We start from the raw sequence: 20,386 nt of genomic DNA on the forward strand, positions 1-20,386 counted from the left end.
TCTGTATACAGAAAACATTGTAAACAAAAGTGATGATCGCGTAGAAACAATCGAAAATACTTTAAGTGCAACAGACAGTTTTTCATCTGATAATCCAACTGCTTCAACAGAGACTCAAAACCGTGAAAGCATTGAACATACTTCTGCTACGGAAAATGTCAACACTTATATATTGGTAGCTGCTTTAAACACTATGTCACAATGTGTGAACGGCCTTCAGAAATCCGTCGATACCCTGATGACAGAGAAGTTGTATGATACTAGCAAACCATATAATCTACAGCAATGGTATAATTCCAGCAATACGACACCGCCGTTACAAAGCACACCGGATGCGTTACAACATGGATTAAATAGATCAGGAGTTCGTTCTGATGATTTTCCCAATGTAGACATAGTTTCTACAGGATTACAGAAACAAATAATACAGGGTAAGGACATTAACTTAGCTTCTCTCCTTATTCCTAGTTACGAGAGTCCCCAGTCACATAACATTTTGGCAGACGGTATGGAAATTAACCAGACCCACACTTAAATCGACAGCTAACAATTCAGGAATTCATAAAAGCTTTCGGAAAATTCAAGCGTGTAATGACATCTGCTTTTCCAGGTAGGAGATTTGAATTAGACGCTTCTGAAGAGGATATCATAGATATCAGCAACTTTTATGGTAATAAGTTTTACGACTACCATAAATTGTTTTCGGCCAAAGCCTCGACCCTTCTTCAAGAAAAACAAATTAAAGTCGATCGGAGCAAAAGGGATCGCGACCTGATGATCTTGATAGGTGCGGGCGTTGACATAAATATTTGCAAGCTTTGTCACATGGTTGACCATGACACGAAGTTCTGTCCTTTGCAACCATCAGAAAAAAAGCGTATCTACCCCACATCTAACCAAAAATAGCGAAAATTCTGATATTCGTGGTAGGAAGCGTTTTTATCACAACGGGAAATAAATTTGCAATAATTTCAATAGCTTGTCTGGCTGTTATAAAGACGGTCGATGCCTTTTCTTAAACATGTGCTCCAATTGTGGTAACTATGATCATAGCGTAACCACCTGTCCTCGTCAATCTACGCATAACGATAGCGAGAAAAATAGAAAGAATCACTCTTTTAAAAACACAGCTGGTAAGACAAGTATTCCTGCACCAAAGCCAAGCTTCGATTCCGAAAAATGACTGTCAAATATTAACTTCCCCCTACATGCTACTACTCCGATTAAAGTAGAAGTATTATAAAAAGAACTTAGAAATCACAGTGACAAATCTTTTGTTTATTATTTATTCAATGGTTTAAAATATGGTTTTGACACTAAAGTGTCTGTAACTAGTTTACCAACCCCTGAATGTCGTAATAATTTGTCTGCACGATCGCAACCGAACGTAGTAAATGAGTTGTTAAGGAAGGAGTGTGAAAATGGTTTTATGTACGTGCCTTTTGATACACTCCCATTTTCAAGTTACCAAGTCAGTTCGTTGGGAGTTGCGGAAGGAAAATATTCAAAGAAAAAACGACTTATATTGGATTTTTCGGCACCTCATCAAAGTCATATTCATTTTAGCATCAATGAATTAATTGACAAGGACACCTGCTCTATGTCGTACGTCAAGATCGACAACGCTATAGATATAATCCTAAATGCATTCAAAAATTGTTCTATTTTACCTTCACAATGGCCTTTGTTTTGCATTAAATGGGAGGATAAATTTTATTTCTATGTGCGATTAACTTTCGGCTGCCGATCTAGTCCCATCATATTCGATACTTTACCACAAGCAATATGTTATATTGCTACAAACAACTACAAGGTCAAAAACATTTTACACCTGTTAGATGATTTCTTGACTATAGTCTTTTGTGTCTTATCTAATCAATTTATCAACCAAAGCGAAAGAATTACATCATTTTGTGCGTTTATTAAATAAAGAATGTCGGATAGATCTGGAATTTTGGTTACGATTCCTTAAGAATTGGAATGGAATTAATATGTTTTATAATTCTACATAGATATCTAATTACGATATGGAATTTTTCACAGATGCATCGTCAACTATAGGTTTTGGTGAATATTTTGGTGGAAAGTGGTTTTATTCTTCATGGCCGACCGAAATAAAAAAAAACATCACAAACAGAAAACATTCAATGGCATTTTTCGAATTGTACCCCACCGTTGTGGCAGCTGTATTATGGGGCGCCTCATGGAAAACAAAAAAGGTGTTATTTTGGTCTGATAATATGTCTACAGTCGAGATTATAAGAAAAGGCCGATCAAAATGTTTGCATATTATAAAGTTATGGAGAAAATTAACATGGTGCGCATGTACAAACAATTTATTTGTTAGTGCACAACACGTGCCAGGTGTACAAAACGATATTAGTGATGCCTTATCTCGATTTCAGATACAACGATTCAGAACCCTGGCACCAGATGCAGACCTTTTTCCGGAACCGTGTCCGAAAATCTCAGATGTAATATGGTGTTAAAACAAAGGAGGGACGAAAGATACCAAAGGGACAGTCAAACTCATAAATCTAAAACAAACTGAAGAACAACTATGGACAACATCGATATCCAAAAGGTCAAACAGTTCTGAAACTTCATAATTCTACCATTAAACTTTATCTATGTGGAATCAGGTACAATTATTTGAAGGAAAATTGTAGTGAACCATTAGAACTATATAACGGCAAACCATTGCCAAGGCTTACATTGATGTTAAGTTCTGTTAAACGATCTCAAAATCAAAACAAAAGAATAACATGAATAAGGCTACCAATCACTTTTGATATTCTTGAACAAATTATAAAGAGATTACGAAAGGGAGTTTTTTCAAAAATCATTGACCTAATGATTGAAACAGCTAGCGTGATTTCTTTCTTTGGATCCCTCCGATGCGGAGAAATAACTGTAATCAAATCCGAACATTTTGAACCTGCAATTAATTTATGTATATCAGACATTTCATTCACAGACAATATTGCTAACCTGCACTTGAAACAGTCCAAAACTGATCCATTCCGTAAGGGTATAGATATTCAGTTACACAAAATTAATAGTCATATTTGCCCTTATTGTGTTTTAAAAAGATATTTAGAAATCAGGAAAACGCTTATATCGTCTTATCAAAACACTGATCCTCTTTTTGTATCAATTGGCAATTTAGCTATGGAAAGAGAATTCTTTATAACAAAAATCAAACATGTTCTAGAGTTATGCGGTTATAATCCTAAAAACTTTTCAGGTCATTTATTTAGAATAGGTGCTGGCACCGCAGCTGGTCAAGCTAACATAGAAGATGACATGATTAAAACGTTAGGTCGTTGGTCTTCAGATTGCTATGTGCGTTATCTTCGAACTCAACCAATCTCTATAAAGCATGTACAACAGCAGCTTGCTGAATCTATTAATCATTGATTATAGTATAGTCAACTTCGAATTTATTCTCAGTAGAACTGCATGCTTGCTTAATATGTATATTTTGTTTCTTTTATTTACCTTATTATTGTGTAATTCGTTGACTTATTGAAGGTGGTCCCGGGGGATTTCTTATTCTTAATACTTGGGGGTCACTCATTTTCCAAGCGTTTGTCAATTAACATCTCCAACCTCAACTCAACACCTTAAAACATTGTAGCCCACCGTCACGCGGGGGCTGGTCCACTGCCACGCATTGTCCGTCAGATGAAGCTTCGCTTTGTCATTCTTTTGTCAGTTTTGTTGTTCAAGTTGAGCGTAGTGGCTTGTCAGCTGGTGTTCTTTCCACGAAAAAATCGCTTCCTGACAAAGTCCTGGAGCAAAATTATTCGTTAGATAGTTGAGTGATTTCCCAAGGCCAAACAATTTGATATGTTTTATATGTTTAGTTCAAGAAATACGTTTTATTTTATTTAGTGTAATTTTCATAATAAAAATATTACATTAAAACCTGTTCGTTTAGTAGCAATGGTTCAATGACAAAGTTATTATTGAATCTACAGTATACTGACACTCCACTAAGATAACATTCACCATACAGGAACCTTTAACACATTTGACCTCAGATTTTTATCAGATGTAAAAGTTTAAAACAGTGAAGCTAATGAGCATATCGACACACAATAATTTCACAGTTTGATGTCCTGCGAGATTCTCATATTAACTGATTGATTGATAATGGGAATAAAATGATTATTACAGAGTCTGCAGTGTCAAAATCCTCACAAATCATATTGTGCTATTACACGTGTAAAGCAAACTGCATACAATGAGACTTATGGTTAAAACGACATTGAAACCAGCATCACAGTTGGATACAACATTTAATATATAAATTGTACATGATTTCACTTCGACTATTGAACTATAATTAGATACACATATTATCAGGTGGGGAACTCGTGTCATTTTCGGATATAAAGTTATATATTGGTTAATTGGATTAGGATGCTTACATGGTTGATCAGTTGTTGGTGTAGTTCAGTGGCAAATATTACATGCATATACACGACGGAAAAAACATAAAACATATTTAGAAACAGAATTTCGACTGTCAGTTTTACACAAATACACACAGGAAAAACGAGTATATAAACTATTCATTTTATTGATATTTTTTAAACAAATCGTAATTCATGAGTTTCAATAGACAAAAACAAGTTAAAAATGTTCAATTTTTTTTCTCAATTATTCGAAATACTAAGCACTAGTAACAAAAGTTTAAATTGATCGACAAAATTAGTGTTATTAACCTTATTTATGACAAACAACAACTCTTACTGTCATTCAAGTCAATTTAGGACTTTGTTAAAACCATTTAAAATTAATAGACGTGTCATTTTTAAAAGCGTCTTATCTGAAAGCAAGATATGTTTAACTACACAACGTAATGTCGTTGCAAAGGTAAAGATCGTGAGACATATTCAACTACTGTCAATCAATTAAATCAATATCAAATGTTTGTTCAGTTATATTTCAACACAATAAAGAATAAAATTTAATACAACGAAACATACCACCGAGACAAAACTCATCAAATCTAAAAATAAAATTAAACATTCATATTTGTATGCCTTTTTAAAGATTGTGAAAAATGACTCGATTGAAAAAAAATGCTTTAAAGATAAGTGATCCAATAGTTACATATATAACGATGATATATTTGCGGTATATGATCGAGGAAGATGAAAACAGCTATTTTAAAAATGCGCATGCAAATTCATGTATTTATAGATAATCGTTGATCATCTCAACGAGATTGATTTTCTCGCTTAAGCCGAAACGGCGAAAGTGAGAATAGCAGTCGAGTTGAGATGACCAATGATAATCTGTTTATCTTGACGTTATCAATTTCTAGTCAATTTCAGTATCAACGCCACGTGCCTCCTTAGTTTCTAGCGATAATTTTCCATCTCAAGCGAGAGCATGATATGAAAAATTATCACACAAAAAGATCAACGTAAAAATGCACAAAATAGCGATAAAATTCATTATATGCTACTGTTTATTTATTTCATATTCGAACAAAGACTTAAAAAATTAATGCTAGCGCCGATTAGACATAAAAAAACTTTTGTTCAATGAAAATTTAAATTACAAAAATACCAAACTCAAAAGAAAATTAAAAAAGGATAACCACTTAACAAATGACAAAATAAAAAGTTCAAATACGTCAAACAAATGGAATATATTAAGGGAGTTCGCTTCTCAGTTTCAAAATGATTAACTTTTCAAAACACTAGTTTATATTGATAGGAATTTGATAAAGGTATCAAAAGAGCAAAAAAAATAATAAAGGTCAAAGTGCTTATTTTCGAGATATAGTCCATTGAAGTTTTGGCAGGAAAATATTATCTCTTGACTTTTCATATTTTTATCATTGACAAGTTTAAGTTCTCAAAAACTATTTAATAGTTAAAAATGTTTATAAGACTTTTACAGATGGCGTATCATTATACGTGTAAAAGATTTATATCAAGAAAAATGGGGGTCAATGGGCAATTTTTTTTAATGTATTCAAATGAATAAAACCAGAGGACTCAAAAAATCAGACAAAACCCCCCAAATGACCAGCGGACTTCCTTAAAAAAGGTAATGTTTAAATTATAATGAATAATATTCAGTGTGTAAACAAACACTACACGAATACAATCAATTGCTATAAAGATTCAACTATTCTGGGAAATGTCATACTGCAAACTAAAAGATATACTCTTTAAGCATATTTTTCCATTACAAAAATTCACAATTGCACAGTAACAATTCACTATCAACATTTTGACTGTTGATGAAGACAGCGGAGGACAAAAATAATATATGATATATACACCTCGCAAAAAGTTAAGCAACACCGTTACGTTTTTGCTTCTATTTTTTGTTGTAAAATGAAATTTGATTCCATATATTTCGTTAATCTATTGTTAATCGACAGGTACGAATTCAGATACAAATTCTATTCCTATGTACCTTAAAAAACAGGTTTTATAAAGCTACATACAAGTTTTATTCTTGCAAGTTTCATGCAATGAAATGTAACTGTTAATCGCAGACTAAATTGTGTCAATTTACGTGCCCGTAGACCAGTAAAAAGACCATTGCTGGCTCGTAGGCATCGTCAAGCGCGACATCAGTGGTCACTTGATCACCGACTTTGAGACAGTAGCGTTACGTCCATTGGTCTGACGAGAGAAGATTCATCCAACATCATATTGATGAGCGCTTACGCGTCCTCGGAATACAGCATACAGGAAACAGTACATTCTTTGAACTACAGCGTTTGCTGGTAAGGGTTTGACATTTTGGAGATGCTTTTCATTTGACTGCAAAATGGACCTGTATGTTCTGGATGGGACAATGAAGTGTCAAATATATCGCGATAACATACCCGGGATATCGATGTGCCACATTTTGACTATCACAATCTTGCAACTAGACCAATATTCATTGACGATAATGCGTAGCCACACAGAGCACTCATTGTATCAGATTATTTACGCAAGGAGGTAACTGACACACATTCTTTGGACCATCCATGTCACCGGATATGAATCCCAATGAGCATGTCTGGGATGATATTGGTCGATAGGATTACTGCAAGTAAGAATTAGCAGGAATTACGAGCAGCCTTGAATAATATCAAAGAATTCATGTTAGAACATTACGACGCTTAGTTCAAAGCATGAGATGACGTGTAAATGAACTTGTCCGGAAGCGTTAAGGATACACTCGCTAGTGACCTAAATTTTACTTTAATGTATTCACAAATTGTCACTATCGAGTTTTAAAAAGAATTTTGTGTATATTGCAAAGCAAATTTTCAAAAACGTCAATATAAGTTGAAACTTGACCTTGTATTTTATTTTGCCATTTTACAACCATTTGCACAAAATGAAAAAGTAAAAAATTCAATCATGAAAACAGTCCAAACTTTAACTTTTCAATTAATATTATATATGTTATCTTATAAAAACACAAATATAGTTCATTGTATTGATATTTCGATAAGTTATGAATTCAAAAAAGGATCCTGGAAAATAATGAGGTGTTGCTTAACTTTTGGCGAGGTGTATTTATCAGAGAGGTTGACTAATGTTGACAAATAGTACAGTTCATGACATCGTTACCAAGTGAATTAACTCAAATCAAATCTCGAACCGACAAAATGACGATGATACACAAATTAATTATTCTGTTGCGGGAAATAGTATTGAACAGTTTAATTGTTCTGCATAAGAATATAGGGCTCTCTTTGCAAGAAAAAAAAACCTTATATTGTATATGAAAACCGATTTTATTTCGAACTTTATCAATTTTCATTTTGCTTGTATTGTTTTTTAGAGAGTGTGGTATGTTTTGTACTTTTTTCTCGGTGTCCTAGTTTGTTTTTTTACTAAAATTTCATATTCTAGTTATTGACAGAGATATTATGAAGAATTTAATATAAGGTATTCATGTAATTTGATTGAAAGTACATTTACTTTAAAGTTAGATAAAATTCATTTCAGCTATCCGACAATTAAACGCTCTTTGTTTTGTGTTTATGCTGTATAGAATGAACACAAAATATAGATTATGAAAATGTTGCAGTTTGATAATTAGATTTTGTTGACAGTACAACGTTCTAAATCAAGTAAACAATGTATTCTAAAATCTCTGATCTATTTTTTATAAGTTCGTAATATTGGCCACTTAACTCGTAGTTCCTCTTTGGTAATCATGGGTATATGCTGAGTTGCAAAATGCATTGTCAGAATCTAATTGCGCTTTTCAACATCGATGTAACATTTATATTCAAATACCAAACGTATCACTTGTATTCACGACCTCACAGTCTTTCTATTGAAATTCACATTGATGCAACGCAAATAAGAACTAGTTTGTGTGGTCATATGTATCAACTGATAGTAGGATCAGTTAAACACGCAAAACAATGTTTTTAGGTTAAAAAAGTATAATATCGTTTCATTTGTTTCGGTAGATATACAATGGTATGACGCCTCCGGGTGCGTGAATTTCTCGCTGCATTGAAGACCTGTTGGTGACCTTCTGCTGTTCTCTTCTTTATGGTCGGGTTGTTGTCTCTTTGACACATTCCCCATTTCCATTTTCAATTTTATTGGTAGTAAGCTATGGAGAATAAGTTAAAAATTGTATAACGTCTCAATTTTTGGTTCTAAAATCATATATTGGTAAGATTTTCTAAGGATTAATGGAAGCTCTTTACAATTAAAATACAATTTGACTTTAAATAAATACAAAATTGTGTTTGTTATCTTCGTCATGCATTCCAGTTTTTGATTGTTTATGCCATCTTATAAAAAGTAAATTCCCTTCAGTTAAACCAGTATTTTAATACACAAGCATTCAAAAAGATTTCAAAGAAATACACTGCAAGTTATCATTTTGAATTTTGAACTTTACATGCTACATAATGTTTTGACTGAATTATTCCCTTTATCATGAATTCTATTCTTGGGAAAATGGTCATATCAGATTTGTAGAGGCACAATTTAACGTTTACTTCTAACTTTATTAATATCAAGCTGAATCGCGTAAAAGAAAAAAAATGAAAATAAAAACTACTGAATAGCTTTTTTGTTGTTTCACTCACAACTGGACAATACTTCGGATAATGGTTAAGATTTTAAAGGTTCAAATATTATGTAATAACAGTTTTAATTTCCATACAATTTAATATGCAGTTATAAAATACTTTCACTGAATAGCAATTTTTATTTAAATTCAAATTTTATCGTCAGAGATTTAGAATACTAAAAAGCAGAACATTTCATTCCCTCTTAATTTAAATCAGAACAAATGGTTCAGAGAATAACATCTGAAAAACATAAGTTTTCCTTAAATTTCTGTTGCATTAATTTAAGAGGTGACTTCAAACATCTGAACTTAAAAATAAATGATTGTTATTTTAGTAGCCTGTACTCGATTTCCATTCCCTTCAGTGATCCATTATCATTTGATAACTACAGGCCGATCACTTTATAAAATGTAGACACTAAGCTTATGGCCTATACCTTAGTGCAACTACTAAAGGTGTTGTTGTCCAAAATTATTCATAGTGATCAGAATGAATATATAAAAAATCGGTACATAGGTTTTTACTTTCGCTTGATTCAAAATATAATAGACTACTCAGAAAAAATTATAACAGATGGAATTTTATTGTTCACAGACTTTTCCAAAGCCTTTCATTCTTTAGAATGGCCCTTCCTGTATGCATCCCTTTTAAGATTTGGAGTACCATATTTCTTCTTAAAATCGGTAAAAACTTTATATAATGATAATAATTTCTAATAACGGCTCGATCTCAGAAACCTATAGTCTTCACCGTGGAATAAAACTCAGATGTCCATTAAGTTCTCTTATTTTTTTGTAATATCAGTTGAAATCCTGGTCTGTAAAGTAAAACAAAGTTCTAACATTAAATGCTTTCAAATTAAACTTAATGAAAAAACGCATAGTCTAAAAATTTCCCATTTGGCTGATGACACAACCCTCTTTCTCAGTTCTAAAAATGAAATTCACCTAGCATTGAACCTAATAGAAATATTTGGAACACTTTCTGGTTTAAAACTGAATAAATCTAAAACAGAAGGTATATAGTTAGGAAGACTTCAACAATGTAAAGAAAGAATTGAAGATATACACTGGAGCAAAGAACCAATTAAAAGTTTAGGTGTCTACTTTGGATTAGATAAAAATAAATGAGACAAATTAAATATTGAAAAAATAATGAAACAGTAAAAAAAATAATACTTGATTGGGATCAAAGAAATTTAACAATGATAGGTCGAATAACAGTTGTTAAAGCCTCGGTCACACCTTACCGGATAGCACGAACGGACGCCTAACGGATGAAAATAAAAGTTGTCCGTTGACAAAATTCTTATCCGTTGGGAGTCCGTTGATGTACTGACCGAATAAAACGGACGTGTAACGGATGCATAACGGACACACACCGGATATGCAACGTACGAGAAACGGACACGTACCGGACAGAACGGATGTCGAACGTACATCCAACGGACGAGTAACGAATAAAACGGACACCTAACGGAAGCGTACCGGATAAAACGGATGAACAAGATATACGGAGAAATCAAAGGTGACAATAATAAAACAATGTAAATCGTATAAATATTCAAAATGTTTCTGTGTAACTGGTTTTGGTTTGTTCTTCAAAATTCCGCCAAAGGGCAGTGTCTGGCCTGAATAAGAACTACTTGATTGTGAAGACGTGCCTATACTCTAAGATCGATTATGAATAATAAGAATTCATGAACCTTTTCAATTGGCATTGTTCCGTTTCAGATCCGTTCATCATCCGTTTTATTCGTTATACGTCCGGTAGAAGTCCGTTTCTCATCCGTTCAACATCCGTTTTATCCGTTAAACGTCCGGTAGAAGCCCGTTGGTGAATTTATCCTCCAGATCAAACGGATGTAAAACGGACACGTAACGGATACAAAACGGAAACGAAACGGACGAGTACCGTACAAAACGGACATTTTGTCAGTTGGACGTCCGTTCAAAGTTTTGAACATGCTCAAAATTTTCAACCGGACAGAACGGACGTCAACGGATAAAACGTACGCCTAACGGACATGCAACGGATATGAACGGACGTCTAACGGATAAGAACGGACGTCTAACGGACATGAACGGATTGAAAAAAAGTTATCCGTTAGGCGTCCGTTCGAGCTATCCGGTAAGGTGTGACCAAGGCTTAAGTCACTTATTTTACCCAATCTTACCTTTTTTGCCTCGGTTGTTTCGATGTCGAAACCCTAAATCAACATAAAAGATGTTAAAAAAATATATATACAATTTTATATGGAACAATTAACATGAAAAGGTAAAACGTTCAACACCAAAGATTACACGAATGGAGGTCTGAAAACGACTGACATTGATAATTTCTTAAACTCTTTACAAATTGCATGGGTTATTAGTTATCAAAGGTACCAGGCTTACAGTTTAATACGCCAGACTCATCAGTGACGCAACGATTAACGGGCAAAGGAATTTGCTAATTGGAAAGTCATTCCAACATATTATTTAAACAAATTTAGTAAAAACATTTTTACATTTCATATGATGCCAGATAAGATAAGTTTATGGCCTAATTCAAGAAATACACTACCCTAATTTTACTTGAACATATTGAAGAGCCGGTACAAAGCAAATAATACACCAACAAGTATCACACCAATAACAAACTGTATATGCTGCTATATAGATTAACATAATACAGTGCAAATATGGTCAGTATTGGTTGTTTCATTAAAACAATTGTATTATACGAGTCAGCCTGAGGTATTAAAACTACTGAAATTTTGTTGCGAGACAATATTTTGAATAAAAAGAGGACATGCAGGCAATCTAGAATGATCGGGACAATTTTTTGTTGTTATTGTGTTGCAATGTTGCTGTCATTTGTATTTTACAATCCATTCTGACAATGAAATATTGCTGATTTACTATGTGGCTATCTAGATATACATAACAAAGTAAAATATGGTCAGTTTTGGTTTATGTGGTAAATTATTTTGTTATATGAATCAGCCAGAGGTATCTAAATTACTGAACTTTGTTTGCAAGACAATATTTTGAATAAAAAGAGAACATGGTGGTAATCTAGATTGATTGGGACAAACATTGTTGTCATTGTGTTGTGAGGTATCTTAATTACTGAAAAAAGTATTTTGAATAAAAAGAGGACATGCTGGCAATTAACATTGATTGGGACAAATTTGTGTTGTCATTGTATTGTAAAGTTGCTGTCATTTTTATAATGCAATCCATTCTAACATCAAAATATTGCTGATTTACAATGCTGCTATATAGATTTACATAATAAAGTGCAAATATGGTTAGTGTTGGTTGATTCATTAAAATAATATTGTTATATGAATCAACCTGAGGTATCTAAATTACTGAACTTTGTTTGCAAGACAATATTTTGAATAAAAAGAGAACATGGTGGTAATCTAGATTGATTTGGACAAACATTGTTGTCATTGTGTTGCAATGTTGCTGTCATTTGTATAATGCAATCCATTCTCATGCTGACAATAAAATATTGCTGATTGACTATGCTGCTAAATGTAAATAGATTTACATAATAAAGTGCAAATATGGTCAGTTTTGGTTGATTCATTAGAATAATTTTGTTTGACGAGTCAGTCTGGGGTATCAAAACTACTGTAATTTTGTTGCGAGACAGTATTTTGAATAAAAGGTGACATGACTGATCGGGACAATTTTTTGTTGTCATTGCGTTGCAATTTTGCTGTAATGTTCATTTTAAAATCCATTCTGACATTAAAATATTGCTGATTTACTATGCTGTTTCAGAGATATACATAATAATAAAGTGCAAATATGGTAAGTTCTGATTGATGTGTTAAAAATTTTGTTTATGAATCAGCCTGAGTTATCTAAATCACTAAAAATGTTTGCGAGACGATATTTTGAATGAAAAGAGGACATGCTGGCAATCTAGATTGATTAGGAGAATATTTTGTTGTCATTGTATTGCAATGTTGCTGTCATTTGTATTATGCAATCCTTTCTGACATAAACATATTGCTGATTTACCAAGCTGCTTTATATATATTAACATGATAAAGTGCAAATATGGTCAGTTTTCGTTGATTCATTTAAATAATTTAATTTAACGAGTCAACCCGAGGTATCAAAACTACTGAAATTATATTGCGAAACAATATTTTGAACAAATGGTGAATATGCTTGCAATCTAGACTGATAAGGACAAGTTTTTGTTGTCATTGTGTTGCAATATCGCTGTCATTTGTATTTCACAATCCATTCTGACATCAAAATAATGCTGATTTACTATGCTGTTATATAGATATACATAATAAAGTGGAAATGTGGTCAGTTTTGGTTGATTTGTTCAAATAATTTTGTTAAATGTAACAGCCTGAGTTATCTAAATTCCGAAAAGAATTTTGCGAGACAATATTTTGAATGAGAAGAGGACATGCTGGCAAATATAACTGTACAATGTGCAGTTAATCAATTTCACAACGGGAAAGGTGTTATAAAGGGTTATAAAATGAAAGGTTTTGAAAGATGGATAAAAAAATATGGAGAATTTAGGGAAATATTGAAATCAAAAAAATACTGAACACAGAAGAAAATAAAATCGAAAAGTCTTTAATCACATGGCAAAATGAAATGACAAAACACATCAAAAACGAATGGACAACAACTGTCACATTCCTGACTTGGAGCAGGCATTTTCAAATGTAGAAAATCGTGGATTAAACCTGGTTTTATAGCGCTAAACCTCTCACTTTGTACGACAGTCTCATCAAATTCCATCATATTTACAATGATATGTGGTTGGAAATTTATTAACCAAGTACCATTCAAGAATATTTGTTTAAACTTGAATAGTAATTGTGTCTAAAGAACATTTTGGAAGTTGCTGCGTTTTGAATTATAAAAGCACTTGTTCAAATTTGTTTAAAATCGACTGGAAAATCGGATCGTGTGAACAAACGATGTACTATTTACCTGTGCGACGGTACCTAGTCGAATAGAAAATCGAACGAAAATCGTATCGTGTAAATGCTAACTTGTCGAATGTTTACATATAAATGTGAACCGTTTGGATATATTATCAAAAATGAAAAAAAAACATGTGAAATTATCTTTATAAAACTTCGTTGATTTAATGTCAAAACGTAAAGCAAATAGTTGTTTTACTAGAAATTGGTTAAGCTCGACAATATAAAAGAGATAGTGGATTTTAGATCCCAAAAAACGAAAACGTAAGGGAAAATACGTAATGTTTCTCTATTTCCTAAAATAAACCTTTGTTTATTAATACAATTTCACAATATTTTTAGAAAATCTTTCTCATGCATTTGTCCTTAATGTCAAATAAAAAAAGAGATCACCATATACAATTTATTGTACCTAGACCTAAAACAACACAAAAAGTAAAGAAAAATCAAATAATAATCTATGTTTTTTTAACAGCATGTACATTGTATCTATTACAAAGTTGATCACATTAAGCACGCGTTATAAACTTATCAGCGAAAACAACGAAAATTGTCTGATTATCTGGAGATAAATGCATTTAACATGTTTAACAGATTCACAAAAGTTCATAACGCTGAAATGTGTCGCCTGTTTAATAAATTCAATACACCTAATATGAAATATCTATTGCTTATGGCTATGGAATCTCGATAAAGAAAAATCACGAAAATTTAACATATTCAATGGAGAGTGAAATTGAGGTCAGGGTCGGTTAACAGCTGCCAGAAAGACATGTGCACTTTCAAATGAATATATATAGACCAAATATCATTGACCTACATTGAAGAGTTTTAAAAATGATAAACAGACCTAATAGCAAACACTGAACCTGGTCTATGGACTATGAAAATGAGATCAAGGCTAGGTGACATGTGTCAGACTGACGAGTACACATTCGTAGTTGATCACTAAAACTTAACCTGGACAGCGGACCATAAAAATTAGGAAAGGGTCGGCTACAGGTGTCACACTGATATAAAATAGAAGATGTGGTATAATTGATTGCCAATGAGACAATTCCGTAGAAGTAACAGAATGACACAAAAAGTAACAGCTTTAGGTCATCGTACGGCCTTCGACAATGAGCTAAGTCCATAACGCATAGTCAGCAATAAAAGGTCTCAAATCAAAAATGTAAAACAATTCAAACGAGAAAACTAACGGCCTAATCAATGTACAAAAAAATGAACGAAACAAATATGTAACACAGCAACAAACGGCAACCACTGAATTACCGGATATGATCACCTTCAAATGATTCCATCAAATATCATTGAACTACCATGTACAGTAAATAATCAACAGAATCTATCACAAAACACATAAACTGGTCAGAGCACCATGAAAATGAGGCAAGGGGCAGGTGAAATATGTCTTACTGACATGTACACATTCGGCTGATTCCATATACCTAATATTAATGGCCTTCAATACAATTCAATTTCTGAGAAACTGACCTAATAAAAAACTGATAAAAGTTAACGCAATCGTCGTTGCCGAAATCCCTTTTTGCGTCCTTCGTCCAACGAAAAAAAATCATCTTTTCAAAAAAATCTGATACACTTAAAAGTAGTTTAGCTGATTTTTTTACTCTTACCATGCTTATCGATGATCTACACTTTTCTTTGAAAATATATTTGATTCCAGATATACCATTTCTTCTAAAAGACAACTTTACATGACAAGCCCATTATTAGCTATGATAGTGGCTGTTCCCAAGGTACTGACTTTAAAATCTATAAAGGATTTTTAAAATGTTGGCAGATTTTGATGCAGTTTTTTTGGAAAACTAAGGTTCGTCTACCTCGGGAACAGATTACCTAAGCTGTATTTGACAAACATTTTTTTTTTGGAGGTCTTTTGGAAAACGTTGTTTGTGCTAATTTTAGACCCTTCTACAACGAAATGTGTAATCAATTTATTAGACAATCGCAAATGATTGGTTATTTCAAGGGCCCAAAGATAACCAATTTTATTTGCTAATTGAATATTAAGCTTAATTAAATAATTTAAGACATCAGAGAAGATAATTCTGTTTTAATTGGTTATTACAAAGACTTAAATAAAGAGTGAGATATCTATACTGTAAATTTATGATGTCTGTAGTCTGGTCAAAGGGTCAGAGTGTCCTACTTAATTAAGCGATAGATTGTTGAAGCTAGATAATATGTTTTTACGTGCAGAGAAATTTCACTGATGACCAATGCATGATTGGATTTCATCTTTCACATTGGTCAATGATCTTGCGGGTCAGCACGAGTTCACGTGTTAGTGCGTTGTGCTCACTTCCTTTTATCATCAGCATTTGATGTGTTAACTTGTGATTCTTATCAAACAATTTGTTAACAATTCCCACCCATTACCTCCCTTAATGTTTTTTTTAAAGTAGATATGTATATATGTTTATTAATGGGGCAGGTTGTTCTCCACTTTTTCTATTCTTTGTCATTTATTCAATTGATATGATATTAGTTGATGTAATTTCGTATTAATTATGTATTATCATTTCATATTAAATATGAACTTTTATGTCAAATGTTTTATTTGCAAAATGTATTTTTTGCATTTTATGATTTTGAATAAATGCATGACTTTTTTTCGTCAGTTAAGCTTTTTTTTTTATATCATATATCATTATATATTTAGATCCATGTATTTATGTAAAAAATCAAGTCTTATAAACTGAGAGGTCTTAAACCTTTATCATTTACTAGAGTAAGATAAATTATATTATCATCTGTTGAATCTATCGGCTTAGATAAGTCCAAATTTGGATTACATTGCTTGAGATCAGGTGGAGTTACTGCAGCTACATTAGCTGGTATACATGATAGATTATTTAAGAAGCATGGTAGATGGGCTTCAGATTAAACAAAAGATGGCTATGTAAGAGAAAACATCAAAGAAAAACTGACAGTGTCTAAACATTTGGGAATATCATTTTCATAAATATACTATATATATATGTATTATTCTTTGTTCAGATCTTCTCGGCTTTCTTTGTTTTTCGAAAGGCTGTTACAGCTGTAGGCACACTTATCCTATTTATGTGTTGTTTTATTTATTAAATAATTTATATTAGTTTGATCTGGCGAATTAGAATATAAATATATTTATTAAAGGCATTAAGTCACAAGACGTTGTAACTGTCAAGTGATTGTTTACTATAAACACGTGTGTGTGTTTATATCAAACACACGGTGTGTGTTTACGTTCAATTTGATTAGATGGCATATACCCGTAATGCCGGTTTTACGGGTATATGCCCTCATAATGTCTATGTGTCCAGTCATGGGTAACAGAACTAGTTTAATGACCCGTTATATACACTGGCCTATTGAAAACAGAGTAAAGTGGGATTTAAAGTTAATATTGGAATGTCCTGATTGTGTATTCAATGAGCTCACATTTTGTCTGAATAACATTGAAAGATTGACCAGAAAACATTTAGCAGGTTATTCTTTTCTTCATATGGTTGTATAATCTGATGCTAGTAATGTAGCTGCTGGTGCTTACTCAATAGATATTGACTCTAATATTTTTCATCAGATGTGGACTTTACAAGAGTCCTTACAGAGAACTTGAAGCTATTTTGTTGGCATTGATGTCGTTTAAAAACCGTTAAAGAAATAAATGTGTTAAATGGAAATACAGATAATAATAACTGTGTTTTCATTGTTCAGAAAGGAAGTGCAAAATTTCTAAGATCCATACCATTCAAAGAAGGTTCATTCTGATTTTTCCTGTTAAAATATAAAAAAAAAAAAAAAAAATTGAAATACTTGTGCTTGTCCTGTAAAATTTGCCAAAACCCGTATACAACATTTTAGAAGCCCAGCGACGCTATATGTTTTTACAAACATCCAAACCAACATAGTTAGCAATCGCAAGCAAGTTGATGGAAGGTTTGCTTTGCATGCTTTTATAGAAAAGCTTTAATATGGTTGCATTATGTGATTCTTTAAGGACAAATACATTTATGCTGTGACACCCCTTAAACAAACACACACAAGATACGCATACGCTCAAACTCAAGAACAGAACTCCATAACCACTTCATTCCAGAAACTTTGAAATTACGTAAAAGGCTTTAGTGTGAAATTATGGTTATAACCTATAATAAGCATTTGAAATTTTATGAAAAAGACTATATATGAAAATAATCTCCCCATAATGATGAATTCTGGGGAAAATTAAGGACAGACGAATGTACAGCGGTAAAACAATTGTGCTCCCTAAATTTTAGATACCATGGCTAATTGATTCACGATATTTGTTTCCCAAATACTGATATTCAAAATAATCCACTACAGAATATTAATTTAAGGGTAACAATTTAAACAGTATCTTCCAAGCTATTCTATGAGGTATTACGATTAATGGTTTTCCTAATCAAGTTCACGTCACAGATAATTCACTTATCAGTCAATTCCCATCGAAAAGTAACGCATCAGGTTGAAAGTACTGTAGAGAAGCGTCTCTGCTGATATTTTTTTAAAAGGGATAATTATCCTCCCTTTTTTTTAGCTGCAATTCTAAATCACAAACAAAATATGGTATTGTGTTCTCCTGTAATTACTAAACCTCAAGAGATCCCAATTCGTGCCTTTACGTCAATTACATTGCTAAGCAGTTTTGGCATCAATTGATACATTTTTTTATCAATACGTGGTTGTATCTGCATACAGTATTTCCATTTCATATCATCACGTGGACATCTTCTATAATGATATAGAACAACATTGTGAGTTCTAAGTAGAATTCTGAAAAAGAAATATTTAAGTTATGACTTGTAATGTAAATACTGTCACTATCATTTATTGCTACTTCATTGAACATTTTTAACCTTAAACCTATATGAAAGATCCAGATGATGCGATTTGGAGGCATGATGTTTTCATAGCGTTGTTATATTGTGTATATTTTTTGGCGTTCATTATCACTGAACTAGTAAAAATCTTTGTTTAGGGGCCAACCACAGGACGCCTCCGGGTGCGGAAATTTCTCGCTGCATTGAAGACCTTCTGATGTTGTCTATTCTATAGTCGGGTTGTTGTTTCTTTGACACATTACCCATTTCCATTCTCAATTTTATTTTTATTGTAATAATAAATTCTTAATGAATATTTACTATAATTTATGTACTTTAAACTACAGAAACTCGTTTGGTTGACGTTCTTGTCAGATTCAAACAAACAAATTTTAAGTTTTTAACTTCCTTGACTGGCTATACAGCCCTTGCACGGTCGGTAGTCAGATTCAATTGAACGTTTGTAAGAAATTTTAAAGTCTTTTGTTGCATCTTGGTTATGATCATTGTCACGCTAAACAATTGGGTTGGTTTGGGTTGCTCAACAGATGCATAAAGAATAGTCATACATGTACCAGTGATAGATTAAGCTAGCTATAACATCAGGTTAATCCATTTATATTCTTCGGAACTTGCCTGTACGAAATAAGGAGAATGGCAGTTGTTTATCATTCATTTGATTGATATGGTCAAGCGATTGAATATGTCAAGTTTTATAAACGTCAATTTCTTTTAAAATGACCTTTGAGTTCGGTATTTTAGTTATTATTTTTTTAATAAAGATGTCAGAATACGAAATTACCAATCTGATAAAAAAAAATATTGGGTTTTGTACTGCGTACACAACGTAAATCGCAATGATAAAGTATAAAGAAGTATGATGGAGGAGTCTAAAGAGTGACGAAAGATACCAGAGAGACAGTCAAACTCATAGATTGAGAATAAATTGAAAAAGCCATGGCTAAAAATAAAAAGACAAACAGACAAATGATAGTACAGAAGAAAACTAAAGACTAAGCAACACGAACCCCACCAAAAATTGGGGGTGATCTCAGTTGCTCCGAAAGGATAGGCAGATCCTGCCCCACATGTGGCACCCGTCGTGTTGCTTAATACTATGTTATTACAAATCCGGTAAATAGTCTAATTTGATAGGTCACATTCATGAAAAAAAGAGGGGGGGGGGGGGTATTGTAGCAACGACATAAGGAACATATCTGATATCATCTGTGAAACGGTTATTTCATAACGGTCAACCAACTCTTGATTGCATCCGTAAAATTTACGAAGGGATGATTTCAACTCCACCATTTGAAACTCTTGGGTTAAAAACTCCCTTTTGCTCTCAAGGAAATCATGATAGGACATACAAGATGGGAATATCGTATCAGATATATACTCCGTATGCAGGCGTCGTGAGGGTATATATTGAGTTCCCAACTGAATTGTCTATGCCTAATTCATTTATCAATCAGTTTATGTAAAGATATTTACACACAA

At 32.7% G+C, this 20,386-nt stretch overlaps 1 protein-coding gene across 2 annotated transcripts in view; it reads right to left on the reverse strand.

Annotated features, from left to right (window-relative positions):
• The window catches only part of LOC139500777 (uncharacterized), a 68,337-nt gene that overhangs the window by 4,972 nt on the left and 42,979 nt on the right, over nucleotides 1–20,386 (reverse strand). The window contains exon 5 of one of the 2 annotated variants that reach the window (XM_071289617.1): nucleotides 18,327–18,839. The exons of the other annotated variant lie outside the window; for it this stretch is intronic. Coding sequence (XP_071145718.1) covers nucleotides 18,662–18,839 — 178 coding nt within the window. The 3' untranslated portion in view covers nucleotides 18,327–18,661. Of the gene's footprint in view, nucleotides 1–18,326; nucleotides 18,840–20,386 lie in introns of those variants that run through there. 2 annotated transcript variants of the gene reach the window in all.

Source organism: Mytilus edulis, chromosome 13 (assembly GCF_963676685.1).
Source record: "Mytilus edulis chromosome 13, xbMytEdul2.2, whole genome shotgun sequence".
NCBI lineage: Eukaryota > Metazoa > Mollusca > Bivalvia > Mytilida > Mytilidae > Mytilus > Mytilus edulis.